This window comes from Eptesicus fuscus, chromosome 17, assembly GCF_027574615.1.
Source record: "Eptesicus fuscus isolate TK198812 chromosome 17, DD_ASM_mEF_20220401, whole genome shotgun sequence".
NCBI classification, from domain to species: Eukaryota; Metazoa; Chordata; class Mammalia; order Chiroptera; family Vespertilionidae; genus Eptesicus; species Eptesicus fuscus.
Window position 1 is genome coordinate 25,092,506 of NC_072489.1, and position 21,662 is coordinate 25,114,167.

Sequence of the window (21,662 nt, forward strand, 5' to 3'; positions counted from 1 at the left end):
TACAAACTGTTTCATATGTGTTACATATATTATATCGTTTTCTTCTCAGTGCAGCTTTGTGAAATACGTAGGTAGTTCTCTTTTTCTTTAGACTCAAAGGTTAAATGATTTCCTGTTAGTGGTTGACTTGGGCTGCAGACTCCAGTCTTTTGACTCTCCATTCCTTTTCTGCTCAGAAGTTTCAGTGTTTTTAGTGTTTGTCTAGGCTAGAAGTTCCATGAGGGTTGGCACTATGGTTGCTTTGTTCATCTCTGTATACCCAGAAGCTCACACAGTTTTTGCACATAGTAATTGCTCAGTGAATATTGATTGGATGGATGGCTGGTCTTCATTGCCCACAGAATAAAGACCAAACTTTTCCCCCTGAGTTTTTTATTCTGACTCAACTATTTCTCTAGCCATATTTTCTACTGTTCCTGTCCATAAGCTGTCTGCTTTAGCAAGACATATCTCTCCCCATGCTTCTGACACTTGGCTCTTAAAATAACGATATTGTCTTCAGGATCTGTTTGCTCATCTGTAAAGTCTTCTCTGTTATTCCAGCTAGAAATGATGTTTCCTCTTGTCTGAATTCCTAATGCAGTTAGGAGACCCTTTACCACTAGATGGCACTTATGCTGTGTTGTCTCAGTTTCTCCAAACTGTTAAGGAAGCTAAAGACAATGGCTTGGAGATGCCTCGGATTGAAGTGAATACATGGCTGACTAGTGTGTACACCAGTTAGATAATGCACCGTGTACAAATACTGGAAACAACAGACCCCCAGCAGTCCTTACGTAATAACTGGCCAAAAGCCTTCTTTTCTTCGCTCCAGGAACCTTGCTGCTGCATTTCAGGCCTTCTCACCCAAGGGATTTTTTTTTAGAAATGTTCTATGGATAAATAAAAATTCTCATATAGGAAGGATAGACCTGAATTTTACAGATGATGTAATTGTCCTAAACCAGAGGAATTGCCTTCAGCAAAAAATTTGTCAGAAAAAAAACACTGAACTATATAAAAATTAGTTGCTTGTTTTATAGTTATATATATTCGTGTTTTCATCTTTCCAATTATAAGACTAGAATAAAACATGTTTTATACCTCTTATATCCTTTTAATGCCAAACATAGTACTTTTACATAGTAGTTGTTCACTAAATTTAAAAGATTTTAATGTGATAGATAAAATATTATAGATCTCTAAAGGGGATTTTCTAAAAATACTTAAATATAATCCTTCATTTCTTGCTCCCGATACAGTGCTACTCAGTACACAAATGATATATATTAAATTGCTTTTGAATACTCAGGTGACATGACAGAGTTAATATCTGTTGTCATTTGATAATGGTTTATTGAACGCAGCAATTCATGAAATTAGCATTAACTGTGTATTTAGAAGAATGCCTAAGTAAAAGCATATAAAGTAAGAGAAAAACTAGTTTCCTGACCACAAATACTCAAGTGTAGAAATTAAACTTATTTCTTCATGTGTTCCTGTTTTCCAAAAGATAATTTTAAATTAAATTAAGGAACCGAAAGTATCAAAAAATGGGATGCATGTGTAATTACTTTTCTTCCTTGCTTAGACTTAATTATATCTCATCTGTATATTTGTAAAAACAAAGGAAATTAAAAACTAATTCACCTTTTCTTTTTTTTAATAATTTTTCTGAGATTGATTGCCAGTAGATACCTGGGTTTTTCATTTCCAGATTCACCACTCACTGGGTAGATCTTTATAAAAGTTAAAAAGAATAATTGAGGTTTATTCTGATTATTTCTGCTAAACATTAAATAATTGCATTGTAGTAAAGTTGTCTGAGCTCACTCACTGGCTACTAATTCAGTGACTAAAGCCAAATCAGTTCACAAAGTGCCTCAGTTTTTACTTTTGAAAAGTATGGGTAGACTTCTAGGGCCTGGTAACATTAAGTTAGCCATCCTATTATGACTCTTTCATTTTACCATTAAAATGTCAATGAAGACATGAAAAAAAAAAAGACATAGGTTAAGAGCAATGTAAATTAAGATTGAGTCAACCATTTGCAAGAATAAAAAAGGAATTTCTAATATTTGAATCTGAATTAAGAAACCTAGGTGGTGGCTTATATATTTTTTGTCATCTGATTATACTTGACCACCTGGGAAATAGATAAGAAGTGTCCATCTTCTCCTCTTGAGGATCTAACATAGCGATGCATGGGAAAAGGCAAGACTGACCCACAGGCTGTGGGTATATAGCAAAGGAAGTCAGGGTCCATGTTCCTCCCAGGATAGTGTAAATAGTTAGAATAAGAACAGCTGTGAACAAGAACAGTTGTGAAATGAAATGAGTCAGCAATTGTGGTAAAAAAGAAGCAGACTCTTTGACAGGACATTAGCCAAGTCAAAATTATAAAGCAATAAAGGCAATCCCATTAAAATCAAGAACAAAAGAACAATGTCTATTGTATCAGTATAATTTGACAGTTTTAGAAATTCTAGCTAAAATGGTAAGAATGAAATATGAAACCACTGAAAAGAGATAGACATATTCAATACTATATGAAGTTAATAGATTGCAGACCTAGAAAATATAAGAAATTTACTGAAATATTATTTGAATTAATAAAGAATTCAGTAAAAATGGCTGATTCAAGATAAATATACAAAAAGTGGTATAGCTGCTCTCAAAACCAGCAATACCTTGTTAGGATATATGATGGCAAAAAAAAAAAAAAAATCTCCTTTACAATAAAAACAAAAAAAAATCGACTACCCTCAAAAATAATCTTAATAAAAATATGAGGGTAACTGTATAGTGCTACTCTGTAAAGACAGAATATTATAACGTTACCAGTTCCCAAATTAATTTGGACAATAGAATTGTAGTAAAACATTTTGGAAGGGGAAATTTGACAAAATATTCTCTAAAATTCATACAAAGGAATTAGCAAGTAAGAGTAAGATGTTGCTGGAAGATGTATTTGTAACAGCAAAGTAGATTATAAAGGTTCAGTGATTATAATAGTATGGTACTGATAGTAGATTTGTCATTAATAAATTATTCAAGTAGATCCATAAAGTATATAGCCAAGGAACAGACACTTAGAATGACATATATGACAAAGATAGCAGCATTAAATCAGTAAAGAAAAGAATACTATTAGGTATAAATGGAAGTGCAACAATTATTTTTATAAGAAGGATAATTATTTTTATATTTTTACCTCACATACTTAAATTCTCACATAGATTTAATAATTAACTTTTAAAAGTACATACTATAAATAATGTTAAAAAAGAGAGAGAGAAATGGGCCACAGTTACAAACAGATTTACTGAGCTGGCCAATAAAATTTATTAACATTTTTCTTGTTAATCAAGAAAATACAAATCTAAGCAATTAAATCCTGTCACTTGACTATTAAATTGGTAAATATTTTAAAAATTACTGTTCAATGAGCTGCATGTAAAGTGGTTAGCTTGACACCTAAAGAGACCTCAATTAGTAATATTTTTATAAAAACTGCTGGGGCAGCAATGGGAAGGGCACTCATACATACCTGCCTGGTTAGGTAGGTTAAGGATGAAGGAGTTATATAAAACTTTTATAGAAAGAAAATTAGAAATAGGCATTAAGAACCTTAAAAACTAAATTCTAAGCAAATAAAAATCTAAGCAAAAGATAATGGAATCTAAAAGTGAAGCACAAGCCAAACAGCTTATTTCATAAAGATTTTTAATTATTTGAAAGTGGCATAATTAATAGGTATTAAAAATATGCACATAAACTTCTTAAATGTACTAGGGAAGTGTCTTAAACAAGTTTTCCACAAAGACTTGAGGTATTTATATAGTTTTTGTACTCTGAGTAATTAAAACTAGCTATACTTTACCATTGAGATCTCAACTATGCTACGGAACACTGTAGTTCACACATCTTAATCTATTTGGTAGAACCTTAATCCTAAGATTTTGAAAATATGTAAGAGCATAGGAATGTCAGGAAAAAAATGATACTACTATTAATCTAGTATTGAAAGTAAAGGAAAGAATGGAGGGAAGTAAGAAGGAAAAAATTTGACTACATTACAGTTCTAGATTAACTTCTGGAATAAAGACCAGTAACACAATTACTTTAGAGTTTGAAGAATGTGTGAATGAGAGAATGTATCACGTTTAGAACATAAGACTTTTTTCTTGGACTGAAAGAAGTAATGCATTCCTCTCTTTAGTTTTATTTCTTGAGAGAAATGCTGCAGTTTGTAACATGAATATACAAAGATCTGCAAATTCTTTTGTTAGACAAGTTAAATCTTAATGGAGAGTTTGCATTTGTTTGTCAAGAGCTGGGTCTCCCCTCAAAAACCAATGACCTTAGACAAGTCACTTAATTTTCCTTTAAAGTTTGCATAGTGGGTAGAAGTTCTGAAGTCTTTCTGCCTCTACTATGCTATACATTTTGAGGTGTATCTCACTACTTTTGCTGCTACCCCCAGTAGAAATTCAACACTAGGCTGAATTTACAATTAGTAAACTATAATTCGCTTACTTCAAAAAAAAATATAAATCTCAAAATGAAGATGTTACAGCATAAGCTTATTAAAGACCTCAGTTAATAAATTAATATCTTTGAGTTACAGTTTTTAGTAAATTATGTAAATAAATATAACATTTTATATATCTAATCTAAGCTGTTTCTTAAAGAAAATATTACCTGTGTTAGAATATTTAAATTACAAATTTTAATGGCTTCAATGGTCAGAATCCATTATGGAATTCACAGGTTCATTTTACTCTAAGAAATTACCAAAATCATTATCTGTCATTTATTTTCCCCCTCTTTATAGATATTCGAATACCACTAATGTGGAAAGACTCTGATCACTTCAGCAATAAAGAACGTATGTATAACTTAAATTTGTAATTAAAATTATTTTTAATGTATAGAAAAATTTATGTTATTGGGAGAAAAGGCTGCTTCCACACTGAAATAAATTGATGACATTTGACAGAATAAGCAAAATGTTGCTGAACTGTGTTTTTCAGATTTTTTAGTATAAATATGCTGTAATTACTTGATACTAATTAAAATAATGCATAGCTAATGTGCTTTTAGTTGTTGATAGGAGCCTGTGCAAGGACAGTATGTAATGAGTTGTAAGGGAAGAGAAGTGTGGAACAAAAGAAAATGTTTAAGGAGTGACGGTAAAGGCAACATTTCTTGTATTTCACCAGAAACTAGGACATATTTTCTGCCTTGTTTTGTTTCTTCAGATTATTTAACAGGATGTAAGAGAGAAAGATTTTTAGCTTGATCTGATTTTCTTTTTTTCCCCTTCAGCATTTTACAGCTTTATATAGTCTTCACAAATTCATGTGATGCTGAGGTCATGGAAATTAACCTCAAATGATTTCTAGCTGTTAGAGGCAAAGCAAAAAAGATATGATAATCCTTTATCTTTCTTGTCTATTGTGATAGCTTTCTTTGTTTCTCATATTTTAAAAACTGAATCATATTGAGCATAATTAGTTTTATATGAAGAATCCAAAATCAGGTTAGTATATTTGTTATTCAATTAGGAGATGTAATTTACTTTCCAAAAGAATACATGTGGGGATTAAGTACATCTTTCTGATTACTACAGAAAATAAGTTTTTCTGAAGAGCTATATTTTCTCAATAATGAGGACTTAGCCCTTTAATCTCCTAATACTTTTTAAACACATCACCAAATTAAAAGGCCCAGCAGCAATGTTTTTTGTGTCCACATGTCTACTTTTTATTGTTTTTGTGGTTTCCTCCCTTGCTGTTTGGTGGAAAATGTTTTGCTGTTATTAACGTGCCTGCTCTTAACCTTCTATAATAGAAAACATTTTTTCTTAAATAGACTTGGAAACCAAAATGACAAAGGTAATAATAACATATATGTAATAATAAAGTTGCTATTAATTAAAGCTTAAACAGTTTTCTAGGGATAAAATTTATGAGTTTGGTGATTGTTTTAGGCTGTCAAGAGGCTTATATTTTTAACTTTATTTTTTATATTCCGTAGTTTAATTGTTTTAATTGAATAAAATATTAATATATATTGACAGATCAGTCACTATAAAAAAGTTAAGGATTACAATGTACAGAAATAAGAATCTATTAACAAATACTTAAGCTAATATTTTTTGTTTTCAAGTAGGTTTTAGCATAATATAGGCATAATTTGTCACATGGATCATGGCTTTAAATGGTTTTGTTTTTTCTGTCTAGAATCACAGCGCTATGCCATTTTTTGTTTATTCAAAATGGGAGCTGAAGTTTTTGATACTGACATGGTAATTGTGGATAAAACAATCACAGATATATGTTTTGAAAATGTAACCATATTGTAAGTACTTTTTTATCTTTAGAAAATAAAAGTAATCTAAAATTCTCCCTTTTTTAAAGGAGGGTATAATTATTGAGTCTTTGGGTTATTTTTGTAGCATTAGATCTTTAAGTGTTTAAATTTATTTTAAAAATTACTTTATTCAAAAGAAACCCATTTGGAATTTTCCAATTTAAAATAAAATGGAAATCATGTAATATTAGTAGAAATATTTTGACATTGATATTATTAATTTTTACAAATGCTTATAGTTTAATTATTAACTAAGCTATGAATACAAGGGAATCTCATAACAATTCTTTATATAAAGTGAATTTGGGCATAAAACAGGTTCTTATGTCTCATATAGGAGATTTAGTTACAAAAATACTAAAATAGTATTACAACTTTCTTTATGAGATGGTCCTGAAATATGTGCCAGAGGAAAAGCACTTTAGTAAAATTTGAGATGTTCTTTTTCTTATGGTGGACTTCTTTCATGTACTCCAAAACAGTAAAAAATGGGTGATCCTCAGGGTTGTTTTTATTGCTTCTGCTCTTTTACAGGCTCATTTTATTGTGGTCATAATACAGCACTGGGAAGAACTCCTTAGGTAGCCATAGATACCATTTTTAACTAACATAAGTCTTTCCTGGCCCCTTTCTAAGGTTGTGTGGGCCTAAATCAGCATGTGATTTGTAATTCTTTCAGGGTTTCAAAGACACTATCTTAATATGTAAATATTAGTAGCTACTTAACTCTTAAAATCAGTATGCATAGGTTTTGCCACATTCAGCTATGGAGGTATACAGTTGAGATTTGAGAGTACAAGTTTTGCCACTCACATATCATAAAAAAAACCATTGCAAACCATGTTTTGTGGCTTCTGTCCAGTGTCCCATAATTGTGTAGCACAGAAGAATAAAATGCATTGTTTGGAGTTATTAGCAGCAGCACAGGCTTTTTTACAAGCTTTATTGAACCAAACAATTTATTTAGGATCTCCAAAATATCACCAAATGCTTATATAATTGAGACTAAAAAAATAATTTTTCTTAGTTACCTAAATACATTTATTTCCATTATCAACTGTTGCATTTTTTTTTGTCAAGTTCATCCTGTTATGGGCTCTTTTCTTCACATCACTTTACTATTGTTTGTTTTATCACAAAGACAAAAATCATAATTTTTTCCTGGGAAAGAACAATCTAAGTTACTTGGGAAGACAACATATGATTTATACTTTTTTAAAAATTCTGTAAATATTTTAAATTGTTCTAAAAATAATAGCAGTCAAATGTTCTAAATGTTGTTTAAAATGTGCTTTTTGTTATGGTTGTTTTTAATAAGTGTTCAATATTTATGAATCTCTGGTTTTCCTCTAAATATTGACATTTGTTAGTCATTACCAGGAATACTGTATGTTTAACAGTTGCCAAATAATAAACTTTGAAAATATCTGGAAATTATTCCTTGGATTTATGCAAACTTTGAATTGGCCATTTAAATCTTTAAAAGGTTGCATTTTTAAAATCTCTGAGACTGATGGATCATCTACAGGCAACATGTATTTGATGGACCTCTTTTGCAGTTTTAAGCATATTTTATTGTTAGTACCACCTCAGTCTTTTATGAGAAAGATAGTTGATTGTGTCTGACAAAGGGCAAAGCCAATCTTAGTGTTTGCTAAAATTGCAGAATTTCTGCATATTGGTATAATAAATATTTGAGTACCTTTTATGCTAGGTTAAAAATACAGAAATTAAGACCGCACTTGCCCTCAAGAAATTAATGCCTTGAGTATATCTCTTTACATCATTTTTTGTTTGTTTTCCCCTATATAATCAAATATTGAAATGTTATTTTAGAGTTATTAGGCACAAAGGCAGAACGGGTTTCAGTGGGGAGGTAGCAGCATGTGGTGAGTGGACTGAACTATGAAAAAAGAAGTGAAAACTAAAGGTTTTAGCAGAAGAAACCTTTGTTTCTCCTTTTTTGTTTTCAAACATTTTTTCTTCTGGGAGAATAGTCATTTCAGGAAATCACATGTATAATGTAAATACCTTAAAAATAGCTGTATTAAAGGAATGATAAGATATAGCATTAGCAACAAAATGACCAGAACATTTTATTCCTTTTCTTTAAGTAATATGCCTGGACATACTGGTTAAATTGAATTAAGGTTGACCTACTTTAGAAGCTGGTAGCTCTAGAAGTTTCAGTGACTCTTTCAGGTCATTTAGATACTAAATATACACTGGGAGATTCTGAATCATTAACATATATGAACATAAACCTATATGCTGATTTTAAATGTATGAAAATATCAAAGGGTGTTATAATTTTATTTTCTGAGTTAAATTCCTAACATAAATACTATTGTTTTTAGTAATGAAGCAAGGCCAGACTTTCAGATAAAGGTGGAAGTATATAGTTGCTGTACAGAAGAATCTTCCATAGCTAACACACCCAAAAAATTGGCTAAGAAACTGAAGACATCTATAAGTAAAGCTACAGGGAAGAAAATACATTCAGTGCTTCAAGAAGATCATGAAACATGTTTGTCCTTCGGTTCTGCTATTTCGTAAGTTTCTAATACAATATTTATAGTGACAAAGTATACTTATATATTAGTGACATTTTAAAGTATTATATGTGGAGTGTATGTTTATATTTTAAATTACTTAAAGAAAAACATCCTGAAGCAGAACAAAATTTAGCTGTCAGACATATACCCAGCTGAGATAGCCTTAATATCTTACTTTGAAAGTAGGAATTTGGGTGTCAGTGTATTTTTAGTGATTTGGAATTCCAGTATCTACCAGAAAGATAAAATGTTTTTCTTTTTTAAAAAAATATATTTTTATTGCCCTAGCCAGTTTTGCTCAGTGGATAGAGCATCAGCCCACAGACTGAAGGGCCCCAGGTTCGGTTCTGGACAAGGACACATGTACCTCAGTTGCAGGCTCCATCCCAGGTCCTGGTCAGGCATGTGGGAGACAACCAATCGGTGTGTCTCTCTCACATCAATATTTCTCTCTCTGTGTCTCTCCCCTTCCCTTCCACTCTCTCTAAAAATCAATGGAAAAATATCCTTGGGTGAGGATTAACAACAAACATTTTATATATATATACTAGGGGCCCAGTGCACGAATTCATGCACCTTAAAAGGAACTGTGGGCCGCAAGGCTGTGGTGGGCACAGAGGAGGGTTTTGGCCCATCCTCTGCACCCCCATCTGGCCCCTCCTGCTGCGGTGCCTCCCCCCATCCTTGATCCCCTATCTGCTTGCAGCCCCGCTCCCCCTACCACCACTCCCATGTGCTGACAGCGCCAACCCCACTTGTACCCGCTGACGGTGTGGAGTGATTGGGGCCAGTGCCAGCAGCAGGTACAAGCGGGGCCGGTACTGTTAGTGGGTGTGAGCGGTGGCTGCTGCCCTGATTGCCCCTCAGGAGCAGGAGAAGGTAGAGAAGCCCTCAGGAGTGATCAGGGCCGGCAGCCTCCACTCGCACCCGCTGATGGCGCTGAGTGATTGGGACCCATGCCAGGCGCCAGCAGTGGGTGCGAGCAGTGGCTGCTGGCCCTAATCGCTCCTCAGGAGCAGGGGGAAGTGGAGAAGCCCTGAGGGGTGATTGGGTCCAGCAGCCGCTGCCTGCACCAGCTGATGGCGCCAAGCGATCAGGGCTGGCGCTGGGTGCCGGCAGCAGGTGCGAACAGGGCTGGCGCCAGCAGTAAGTACAAGCGCCTGGCAGGACCACGGCATGCAGTAGCAAAGAATTTTTAGTAACTACCAGAGGCTCACCCCAATGACTGAAACTGCCTTGGTCTGTGCCCCCGCTTACTTGCTCCACCATCTTGCTGTGGTTGGTACCCACTATGTTCCATGCTCTGCTGCCTGCTGCTAATGCCTGCCATGTTTGCGCGTGCCCCCTGGTGATCAGCACACGTCATAGCAACCAGTTGTTTGTTTATTCTGCCGTTCAGTCTATTTGCATAGTAGAGTTTTATATATTATACTAGAGGCCCGGTGCACGAAATTCGTGCACGGTGTGTGTGTGTATGTGTGTGTGTGTGTGTGTGTCCCTCAGCCCAGCCTGTACCCTCTCTAATCTGGGACCCCTCGAGGGATGTCCGACTGCCCATTTAGGCCCAATCAGGGATCTGGGCTAAACGGGCAGTCGGACATCCTGCTCACAATCCAGGACTTCTGGCTCCCAACTGCTCACCTGCCAGCCTGATCACCCCTTAACCACTCACCTGCCAGCCTGATCGATGCCTAACTACTCCCCTGCCAGCCTGATTGCCCCTAACTGCCCTCCCCTGCCAGCCTGATTGCCCCTAACTGCCCTCCCCTGCCAGCCTGGTTGCCCCTAACTGCCCTCCCTTGCCAGCCTGGCCGCCACTAACTGCCCTCCCCTGCCGGCCTGGTCGCCCCTAACTGCCCTCCCCTGCAGGCCTGGTCGTCCCTAACTGTCCTCTCCTGCAGGCCTGGTCGTCCCCAATTGCCCTCCCCTGCAGGCCTGGTCCCCCCGCAACTGCCCTCCCCTGCAGGCCTGGGTCCCTCCAAACTGTCCTCCCCTGCAGGCCTAGTCGCCCCAACTGCCCTCCTCTGCTAGCCCGGTCACCCCTAACTGCCTTCCCCTGCAGGCCTGATTGCCCCCAACTGCCCTCCTTTGCTGGCCTGGTCCCTCCCAACTGCCCTCTCCTGCCGGCCATCTTGTGGCGGCCATCTTGTGTCCACATGGGGGCACCCATCTTTGACCACATGGGGGTGGCCATCTTGTGAGTTGGAGTGATGGTCAATTTGCATATTACTCTTTTATTAGATAGGAGATATATATATATATAATTGATTTTTAGAAGAAAGCAAAGGAAGGTGAAAGAGAGAAAAACATCATGGGCTGCCCCCTGCATGGCCCCTATCAGGTATGGAGCCAGCAACCTTTTGGTGCCCCAACCAACTGAGCCACACCAGCAGCCAGGGCTGAAATGTTTCTCTTGAAAAGGGACTATATATCAAAGCATTTGTTACATATCAGTCTGCTAATTTGTTTTTATGTCATGCTTTATTCTTAGAGATTTTAAAAAACATGATCTTTATCACAAAGCCTCATTACCATTATCACACTTAACAAAATAAAAAATAAGTCCTTAATGTCATCTGATATCTAGTCTGTATTCAAATTGCCGTAATTTTGTAAAAGTCCTTTTATGATTTGTTTGTGCAAATCAGAATCCTAACAAAGTCTATAATGCTGCATTACAGTGAGTCTTAATCTTTAACAATTTCCCATCTATTTTTTCTTGCTGTTATTTATTGAAGAAACCAGATCTTATAGAATTTCCCATATTTTAAATTTAGTTAATTACACATTTGTGGATTTTTTAAAAAAACATCTTTTTCTATCCCCTGCATTTCCTACAAGTAGTAGGTAGTAGATACAGAGAACTGATTAGGTTCAGATTCTCTTTTAGGGCAATAATACTTCATATTGATTATATGTACTTCCTACTATCTCCCATTAGGAAGCCTTGTCCCACTTTTAGTCATGTTAAAATTGATCAGTGGGTTCAGATGTTGCCAGCCTGATTTATCTGTTATAAAGTTCCTTATCAATCTTTTATCTAATGGTTTTAGCAGCCATTACTGATCACTCATTATTTCACTAGGGGATTATAATTTGGTGACTTTCTACATTTGTCCTACTTTTTTTTTAACCTTGAATTCTTTCAAAGAAGAACTTCCCTTCATGAACTTCTGGATATAAATGCAAAAAACGGATGAAGGAAAGGCAGGAAAAATACTTGTTTCTTTTATTTACCTAATTTTAGAATAATAAGTTGATATGGAGGTGATCAGTGTTTTATTTGATCTCTTGAATTTTCATATATTTGTGTGTCAGTCTATTATAGGTATTAATTGTCCCATATGTGATCTATGGGAAGCTTTTAAAGCTGATTCCTGTGTCATTTTGACACAACCTGATCTCTAACAGCTTCTTTGCTTTATGACACAAGATGTTCCATGTTCATCTTGTGTTTTCTGCCCAGACCTGGAATTACCATTTCTTCAAGGAGCCCTGGTTTCTTTCAGATACTTTCTTTAAACATTGTGTTTGTTGCTTCACAAATCACTTTATGTTTATGTTTCTTGGGAAAACCGTTGATCGGGCTACATTCCTAGAATTTCTTTGCATGTTTTAGTAGAGTTGGCTCTTCAGCATGCCAATAATTTTACTATAATTACAAAACAACCCAAATATTTTAAGTATAGATCCTGTAAATATCAGTCATTAGAATGTAATTAAATAACTTTTCATGTCAGCTATATTTCATGTGAAAAATGCCTTGGGACTCTATCTAGCATTGTGGCTTTCAGTCAATTTTGTTTGAGACCCATGGTAAGAAATACATTTTACATTATGACAGTACACAGCTACATAAGCAGATTTCATGAAGCAATACTTAGTCCTTGCTATTTATATTATAATGATCAGACTTTTTAATTCTAGTTATTTTCAGTTTTTTAAAAAAATGCTGTTTATGAATTATTAAATTGATTTCGTGATCCATAACTAGGTCCCATCTACACAAAAATAGTCGTCGAAGATGTAAGTCTTTCCTACTAAAAATATCATTAAAAAGGAAGAAAGGGGCCCTTAAATTTTCTTCCTTTAGAATTAAGGCCATTTGAAACGTTTTCTAGCTTAAGATTGTGTCAAGTATTTGCTGAAAGGTGCTTTAATTTAACCATCTGTAATCCCTCAGTAAATGGGAATAAAGATAATAATGTAATTACATCTAACTCCATAGGATCATTATGAGATTCCAAAAGATAATTCATGAACTTGGTACTTAGTAAGCATTTAATAAATGTAGCTCTTACCATTATTGTTACTATTTTTTACTGTTCTGAGAGCAGTGCTTTTTCTGAACTATTTTTTTAAACTCATGCTGAAGCATTTCAGTTAGAAACTTGACATAGAAATAAAAAATATAGACATTTTGAAATTTAAAATCGTTTATAATTTCATAGAAGATAATTTCAGTAATGTTAGAACTTGTATTTAAGCTATATTCCTCTTCTAAGCCTAGAGGTATTTTTGAGAATAAAATTATTTGGTATTAAGTGCTTTTTAATCAGGGTTGTCATATTTGTTTAGAAGTGTTATATCTACTTAGATTTGTCATTCTACTTGGTTTATACCTGAATCCAAACAATAATTGTCTTTATGAAACATTTCCCATGAAACTTGCATGCCATTTGTTTATTTACACAATTAAAGTTGGTCAAAAGATAGAATAAAACCGTTTACCACATTTCACCAAATCATATTCTCCTAATTCCAGCATCCTACTGCACTTCTGGTGTGAATCCAGAGTACAGGAGGTTAAACTCATGGCCAGGACTACACCCACCTGATACTTCCTCAACTGACCACGTCAGCACCATGAGAGGTTGAGAATCTCATTAGTAATTAGAATGCATAGGAGATCAATTTCATTTTATTTTTATTTTTTTGTTAATCCTCACCAGAGGATATTTTTTCCATTGCTTTTCAGAGAGAGTCAAAGGGATGGAGGGAGGGGGAAAGAGAGACATATCGACCAGGGGGCGGGGAGCGCACCTGCAACCCAGGTACGTGCCCTTGATCAGGAATCAAACCCAAGACCCTTTGGTGCATGGGCTGACACTGTAATCAATGAGCCATACCAACAGTGGTCTAGTTCAAGATCACTGCAAACATTCCTAATATAGCTTTTAATTTTCAGCCAAAATGAGCACAAAAGATCAAATTTGGGCAATATGTATCTTCTCTGGAAATATGGCATGCGATCAAATGTAGCTGTTCTTCCTGAAAAAAAGTGCTTTTTTTTTTTTTTCAGACTACCGTTAAAAGTAGTGATTTATTTTTTTATAACATTTTTGGATACCCCCTCAATCTTATAACAATTGGCCTATTTGATTTAAAAATATAGCTGATTAAACTTTTGGGAACTCATATTAGGATTGGCTAAAATGAATGAGTGTAATGTTTTAGTAAGAAAATGTTATCCTGACAAGAATGTTTTAAAAGTGAGATCATTGTTGGTTTTGGAAGCATTACCATTGTAATTAGTCATGGTTTAAAAATGAAGTAACTTGAAATATCATCAGAAAGTATTATTTGATCTAAAAGAAGACAGTGAACATTTTTGGTAATTTTTAGCTTGCTCCCTCATGTGATTTCATTTATTCATTTTATTTGTGGAATTTAGCTCATTGAAATTCCTTGAACTAGATTTTCCCAGTGCCTCTAATAGCTGAATTAACTTACTTTATGCTCCTTAAGACGTATTTAGTACATTCTTTTTCAATGTGCAAATAAATATACATCATTTTAAACAATCATTTTGTGAAAACTGGTAAAATTGAGAATAATTATTTACTTAAAAAAATGATGGACTAACTTAAAAAAAACAACCCTTGGACTTAAATATTTAACTTACTTTCATTAAATTTTATCTGTATACTGGTAATTTCCCAATTTAATGCTCCAATATGTTTCTCTTTCCTAACTTCAGAGTCATATATACAGCTGCCTACCCTTTATACCATCTATGTATCTAAAAAAAAAATCTCAAACTTAACTTGTACTTCCCATGTCTATTCTTCTCTTAGTCAGCCTCATTTCCACTTTTCTAGTTGCTCAGGCCCAAAGCCTTGGAGTTGTCCTTGACTATTTACTTTCTTTTGCATTTACCAGATGTCCACATTGCATGAACTTTAAGAATATATCAAGAATCTTACCATTTCTCACCACCCTGCTGCTACCACCCTACTCCAGGCCTGCAATCAGCTCTTGACTGGTCAATTGCAGTAGCTTTCTAGTTGGCATCTCTATTTTCACTCTCTTGGCCTCTGTGGTCTGTTCTCCATACAGCAGCCAGAGGGATCAAATATACAAGTCAGATCTTAGCACATAGCTCAAAACCTACCATTTGCTTCCCATTTCACTCAGAATAAAATCCAGTGCTCTCATCATGCCCTACAAGGCACTGTCGTGTACAGTGTCTGCCTCCCACTTACCTTTGGACATCTCCTTCTCCCTCTCCCTCACTGTACTCCACACACTAGCCTCTTGTCACACACACCTGGCATCACTCTCTTGCAGCAGTTATCCACTTATTGTCAATAACCTCTTTCCTGAAAATAGCATATTCTGTACTAAAATGCTAATGGGGAGTCTATTTCCCATTGTTTTAAGTGGGGAAAATGATAATGTAGTTTCATAATATTTATATGTCAATGGCATTATCATGCTGAAATAATGCTTAAAATATTACATACACCCTGATCACCAAACAGCTAATATGATTGTTAATAGGCAGTTTGTGTGTAGTAATATTTGCTTTTTCATTGTAATTGCCATTCTCATTGCTTTGATTGTTTTATCTACAGTTTTCTTTAATATTTCCTTAACCTTTTTTTTAGAATGGGGCTAGGGGGTCCGGGGGACTCATTGTCTAACACTAGGGAAAAATAAGAGCTAATTATGAAAGGCACTGTAGATATTTGTTCAGGGTAAAATCAGGAGAGAATGGCCACACTGAGTATAAGGCTGGTGCCTCTTAGCTCTAGCAACAGTGGAGATTTGTTGATACTTAATGAACTTTTCCAAAATTGTGCATATGAGTCTGACATTATATCAGTTATATTCAGAATGTAACTTGAACTTTACTCATGCATTGTTTTGTTAAAAAAAGTTTTGGAAACAGGAAACAGATATCTCTGGTCTATGATGGTTGCATATTAAGATCAAGATAAACTAACTTATCATGCTGTATGCTTTATACAGCGATGTATGTCAGTTATTTCTCAATATAACTGGAAAAACAAAAACCGAGGTGTTCTCAAAGTGAGTAACATTCTGTGGGGTATAGCATTATTTACTAACAAAGTGCATGCATTGCATACTTACTACATGTATACAAATTTTTCTTTGTAATAGAGATTTTATTAAAGATTTAGTAAAAGACAAAGAAGGTTTATGAAACATATAACCTGGCACAGTTACTAAAAATTTCCTTCAGACTTCTCTCTTTTTCTCCAAAGTTCATCTATATTTCTGTCTGTCCATCTACCTATCCTCTTTTTCTTTTTTACAACATGCTCCTTAATGTTTTGAATGTTTTATTTTGGAAAATTAAAAAGTCATGAAAAGTCTTAAATTTAAATTGCTAGCACAGAAAATACAATTATTTGAAACAAAAACTCATTTTTTTTTATCATCACAGAGTGTCAGGATATGACATTTATCATCAAAAATTTTATTTTATTATTTTTATTTATTTATTTATTTATTTATTTATTTTACTTTAATAAATCTTTATTGTTCAGATTATTACAATTGTTTCTCCTTTCCCCCCTGCCATATCTCCCCTCTTCCCAGTTCCCACCCTTCCCTCTGCCCTTACCTCCCCCCTCGCTATCCTTATCCATCGGTGTATGATATTGTCCAGTCTCGTCCCGTACCCCCCACACAGACACCCCCTTCCCCTGAGAATCAAAAATTTTAGATGCTTTGGCAATAGCACTACTTTAACAAAAGTAGCACAATGAAAAAATGGGATTAGTAATGAAATCCCCCATTTCCTGATACTATAGATTAAAATTCCAAATCTTTAAAGTTGATAAACCAGAAGAAGATTTATTCCTTCCCCAGGAAATAAATATGAATCAGATTCCGTCACTACCCTTCTTATTAACCTTCTCCCATGACTTCCTATTAACAGCTTTAGGTGAGCTAATCCCTGCCTGTAGTTCCAACCCTGTGTTGTACCATGTTTGCCACCTGCTCATTATGCTTCAGCCACACTCGTGTTTTTTCAGCCTCTCTTTGCACACGCTGTTCTCTCTGCTTCGAATGCTTTTCTGCATTCTTTGCTTGTCTCCATCCTTTTATTCATAACTGTTAGCTCTTCAGAGAATCCTTTCCCAATTCCCCTATCTAGCATAGGTCCTCAGTATTCTCATACCTTTTGTTTCTTTCAATAAACAAAAAAGAGTTGCATTATAGCTTTCAAATGCCAATATTTGATTTATCCCTCTACTTCCCCCCCCTCTTCTGCATCAGAATATAATATTGAGTCTCATTTATCATTAATGCCCATCACCTTACATAAGACTTGGCAAACATTCAGTGTTCAGTTAATATTTTTGAATGAATGGAGATCCTTCTAAAGAAACATTTGTAAACTAAACTAAATAATTTTCAGGTTTTCTTATGATAAAATAGATAAAGAGATAAAGAGGATTAATCATTTATGTTAACTTTAAACTGTCATTCATAACATCTAAATGTTTGTTTGTTTTTATTTTGGTAAAAATACACAACATAAAATTTACCATTTTAACAATTTTTAAGTAGATAAATCAATAGCATTAAGTATATACACAATGTTGTGCAACCATCACCACCATTCATCTCCAGAACTTCTTTATTTTCCTAAACTAAAACTCTGTACCATTAAACAATAGCACCCTGCTTCCCCTTCCACTCAGCCTCTGGAAATCTACTCTCTGCCTCTGAATTTGACTTTTCTAGCCACCTCATATAAGTGGAATCATACAGTATTTGTCCTTTGTGACTGATTTATTTCACTTAACATAATGTCTTTGCAATTCATCCATGTTGTAGTCTGTGTTAGAATTGTCTTCCTTTTTAAGGCTGAATAATTTTCTATTGCATGTATATAAATTTGTTTATCCTTTCACCCCTGAAAGGACACTTGGGCTTCTTTCACAATTTGGCTGCTTTTTCATGGGTTTACATATATCTATTTGAGTCCCTACTTTCAGTTCTTTGGGGTATATACCACAAGTAGAATTGTTGGATTATTTGGTAATTCTATGTCTAATCTGTTGAGGAACCATGATACTGTCTTCCATAGTGGCTACACCATTTTATATTACCATCACCACTGTACAAGGGTCCAATTTGTCTACATTCTTGGCCAACATTTGTTATTTTCTATTTTTCTTTGTTGTTATATTTTTTAACAATAGCTATCCTAATGGCTTTAAAGTGTTATCTCATTGCAGTTTTGGTTTGCATTTTCCTAATCACCAGTGATCTTGAGCATCTTTTCATGTCCTTATTGGCCATTTGTCTATCTCTTTTTTAGAGAAATGTCTATTCAAGTCTTTTGCCCATATTTTAGTCAAGTTTATTTTTTGTTGTTGTTTAAACATTTAAATATTTTATGCAATAGAAATTATACTAGAGTACTTAAAACATGTTTCCTTCCTCACTTTTAGTGGTGCAAAGTATAATTTGCTAGCTCATACTACACTGACCTTGGAAAGTGCTGACAATAATTTCAAGACCCATAATCTGTCTATTAATGGAAATGGTAAGTACAGTCTATATTTTACTTATTACATATGTTATGTTGATATATATGTGGTGACAGTAATAACTTCTAATTTTAAGATGTTCTCCTGGAGTGGGTATTGGCTTAAATAATGTAGGCATGAGAGATTCTGTGGGTTTTCCAAATATGTCCATCCCTTTTCCCCAAAAGTGAACAGTTTATTTTCCTCTCTCCATGCTATTTGCCAGAGATTAGTTTGTGAGGCTAACTTAGTCAGAACAGAATGATTTTGTATATTCTGAATCCTTGTCTTCGACTTGAAATTGATGACTTCACCACCTTCTAGTTGGCAATAAGAGACCTATCTTATTTTTAAATTTGAAATTGAGGAAGCCAACCCTCCTGTTGATAGCAGAGGATATAAGGAAAGATAGGCCTAAATTAATCTTAACCCTTTTCTCTCTGGATGATATTGGTAGTTGTAGTTTTTTCAAAAGAAATATGTAGCAATATATAGAAATAATTATTATAGTTTACATATTATATACTACTAGTAGCCCTATGCACGAATCCGTGTGCCAGTAGCTCTCTGCAGGGCCTGGCCGCTCCACACCCGCTACCCAGAGGCTCTTCGCGGTCCAGAGGCCCATCCGCAGCCAGGTGCAGAACGCTTGCCTCGTGAAGCAAGCATTCCACCAGGCCGCTCACGCTGCCTTCTCTCAGCGACCGCCCCCCAGGACTGGGGGACTCCAGCAGGGCTGAGAGGACAGCGCGCCGCCATCTTGTAGCTATGGGCACTGCCATCTTTGTGACGGAGTGATGGTTAATTTGCATATTACCCTCTTATTAGATAGTATTGTGAGAGGTATAATAAAATCTACTATGATTGTGGATTTTTCTAGTTCTCTTAGTTATGTCTATTTTTGCTTTATATAATTTGAGCCTTTGGTATTTGATTCACACATTTTTAATTGTGTATTTTCTTCCACTCTTACCTCAAACTGTACCTATTTTTATGTTTTAGAATGCTTCTTCTAGCAGGATTATACATTAGATTTTAATTTTTATTCAATTTGACAATATTTATAGGTATTTTTTTTTACTGGAGCATTTATTCATTTTGCTTTTAATACTAAATAGTCTATACCGTATTTTCTGGCGTGTAAGACGACTGGGCGTATAGATTTTCCTGGGTTAAAAAGTCGTCTTATACGCCGGAAAATATGGCAATCCACATTATCTATACTAGTAAAAGGGTAGTATGCTAATTAGACCGGGATACCTTCTGGGAGACCTTCCGGACAAAGCCATGGTGGCGGGGCCGAGGTAGAGGCGGTTAGGGGTGATCAGGCTAGCAGGGGAGGGCAGTTGGGGGTGATCAGGCTGGTGTGGGGGGCAATTGAGGGCGAACAGGCTGGCAGGGGGGACCAGTTGGGGGCAAGCAGGTGGGCAAGGGGGGAAGTTGGGGGCATTCAGGCCGGTGGGGGGAGCAGTTGGGATGAGCAGGCCAGCAGGCAGAGTGGTTAGGGGCAATCAGGCAGGCAGGCAGGTGAGCGGTTAGGAGCCAGCGGTCCTAGATTGCAAGAGGGATCCCAGATTGGAGAGGGTGCAGGCCGGGCTGAGGAACACCCCTCCCCCCCATGCATGAATTTTGTGCACCGGGCCACTAGTCCTATATATAAAAGGCTAATTGCTAATAGACCGAACAGTGGAACGGTCGCTATGACATGCACTGACCACAAGGGGGCAGGCACTTAATGCAGGAGCTGCCCCCTGGTGTTCAGTGGGCTCCCACAGGGGGAGTGCCACTCAGCCAGAAGCCAGGCTCACAGCTGGCGAGCACAGCGGTGGTGGCGGGAGCCTCTCCTGCCTCTGCTGCAGGTGGGTGGTAAGGAGCGAGGGGTCCTGGACTGCGAGAGCCCCAGACTGCAAGTGGGATATCTGACTGCTGGCTTAGGCCCGCTCCCTGTTCCCCCGAGAGGTCCCTGACTGCAAGAGGGCGTAGGCTGGACTGAGGGACCCGCCCCCCCTCAGAGCACGAATCTCGTGCATCAGGCCTCTAGTATTAAATATTTGGGTTTAAATCTGCCATCATAGCCTCTGTTTTTTCTGTTCTGTCTTGCCTTCTAAAGGACCAATAGTTTCATCATTTCAGTTTTTCCTTGTCTAATTAAAGCTATAATTCTTTTTCTCATCTTTTAGAAATTATTTCTAGAAATACTATTAATAATACTTATGAAGTGTAAAATTAAAAGATAGTTTTACTTTTTTCTTGGACAATGCAAGGACTTTACAACAGTTAAACTCTATTTCTCTGACTGGTGTGCTATTATATATTTTAATTCTGTTTGATTTTTAAATTTCACGAGATGTTTTATGTATTTAATGTTTATTTAGATTTACCTACTACATGTTTCTGTGGACTACTTATAAACCTTACATCTGGGATAATTTTCCTTCTGCTTGAAAGATAATTTGAATTTCTTTTAGTATGTCTGCTTGTGTCATATTTCTTGGTTCTTTGTTTTTACGTGAAGGGTTTTTTTGTTTGTTTGTTTTTTGCTGTTACAGACATAATTCTATCTTATGGCTTCTTTTATTAGCTGTTGAAAATCATTTGTCAGTGTCACTTCTGTGAAGGTGTAACTTTCTATTTTCTCTTAGTCTTTGGTTTTTCTAAGTTTCACTGTGACATAGTATAGAATCTTATATAGGCTGCTTTTGGAAAGACCATGTCTGAGTTTCTCTATGCCCTTCCATCCCCACCTCTAAGCAATGGGGATTCTGGGCAGTAAGGTTGGTTTGCTTCTGGCTCACTAGTATTCTGTTGGTGATTCCTTTGGGATATTAACTTAGTATGAGAAAAATCTCACATTAAACTGCTTCAGTTGTTCAGAAATCAGGAAGCAGATTTCTGTTTTGCTTCCCTTATCATGCAGAATCATTAAATCATAAATTCAGATTTGCTGGGATTGGCA

At 35.8% G+C, this 21,662-nt stretch overlaps 1 protein-coding gene across 1 annotated transcript in view; it reads left to right on the top strand.

Annotated features, from left to right (window-relative positions):
• The window catches only part of RTKN2 (rhotekin 2), a 64,858-nt gene that overhangs the window by 16,295 nt on the left and 26,901 nt on the right, over positions 1–21,662 (top strand). Inside the window, exons 4-7 of the mRNA XM_054729010.1 lie at positions 4,817–4,870; positions 6,228–6,345; positions 8,715–8,909; positions 18,629–18,723. Of these exons, the coding sequence (XP_054584985.1) occupies positions 4,817–4,870; positions 6,228–6,345; positions 8,715–8,909; positions 18,629–18,723 (462 nt within the window). The remainder of the gene's footprint in view (positions 1–4,816; positions 4,871–6,227; positions 6,346–8,714; positions 8,910–18,628; positions 18,724–21,662) is intronic.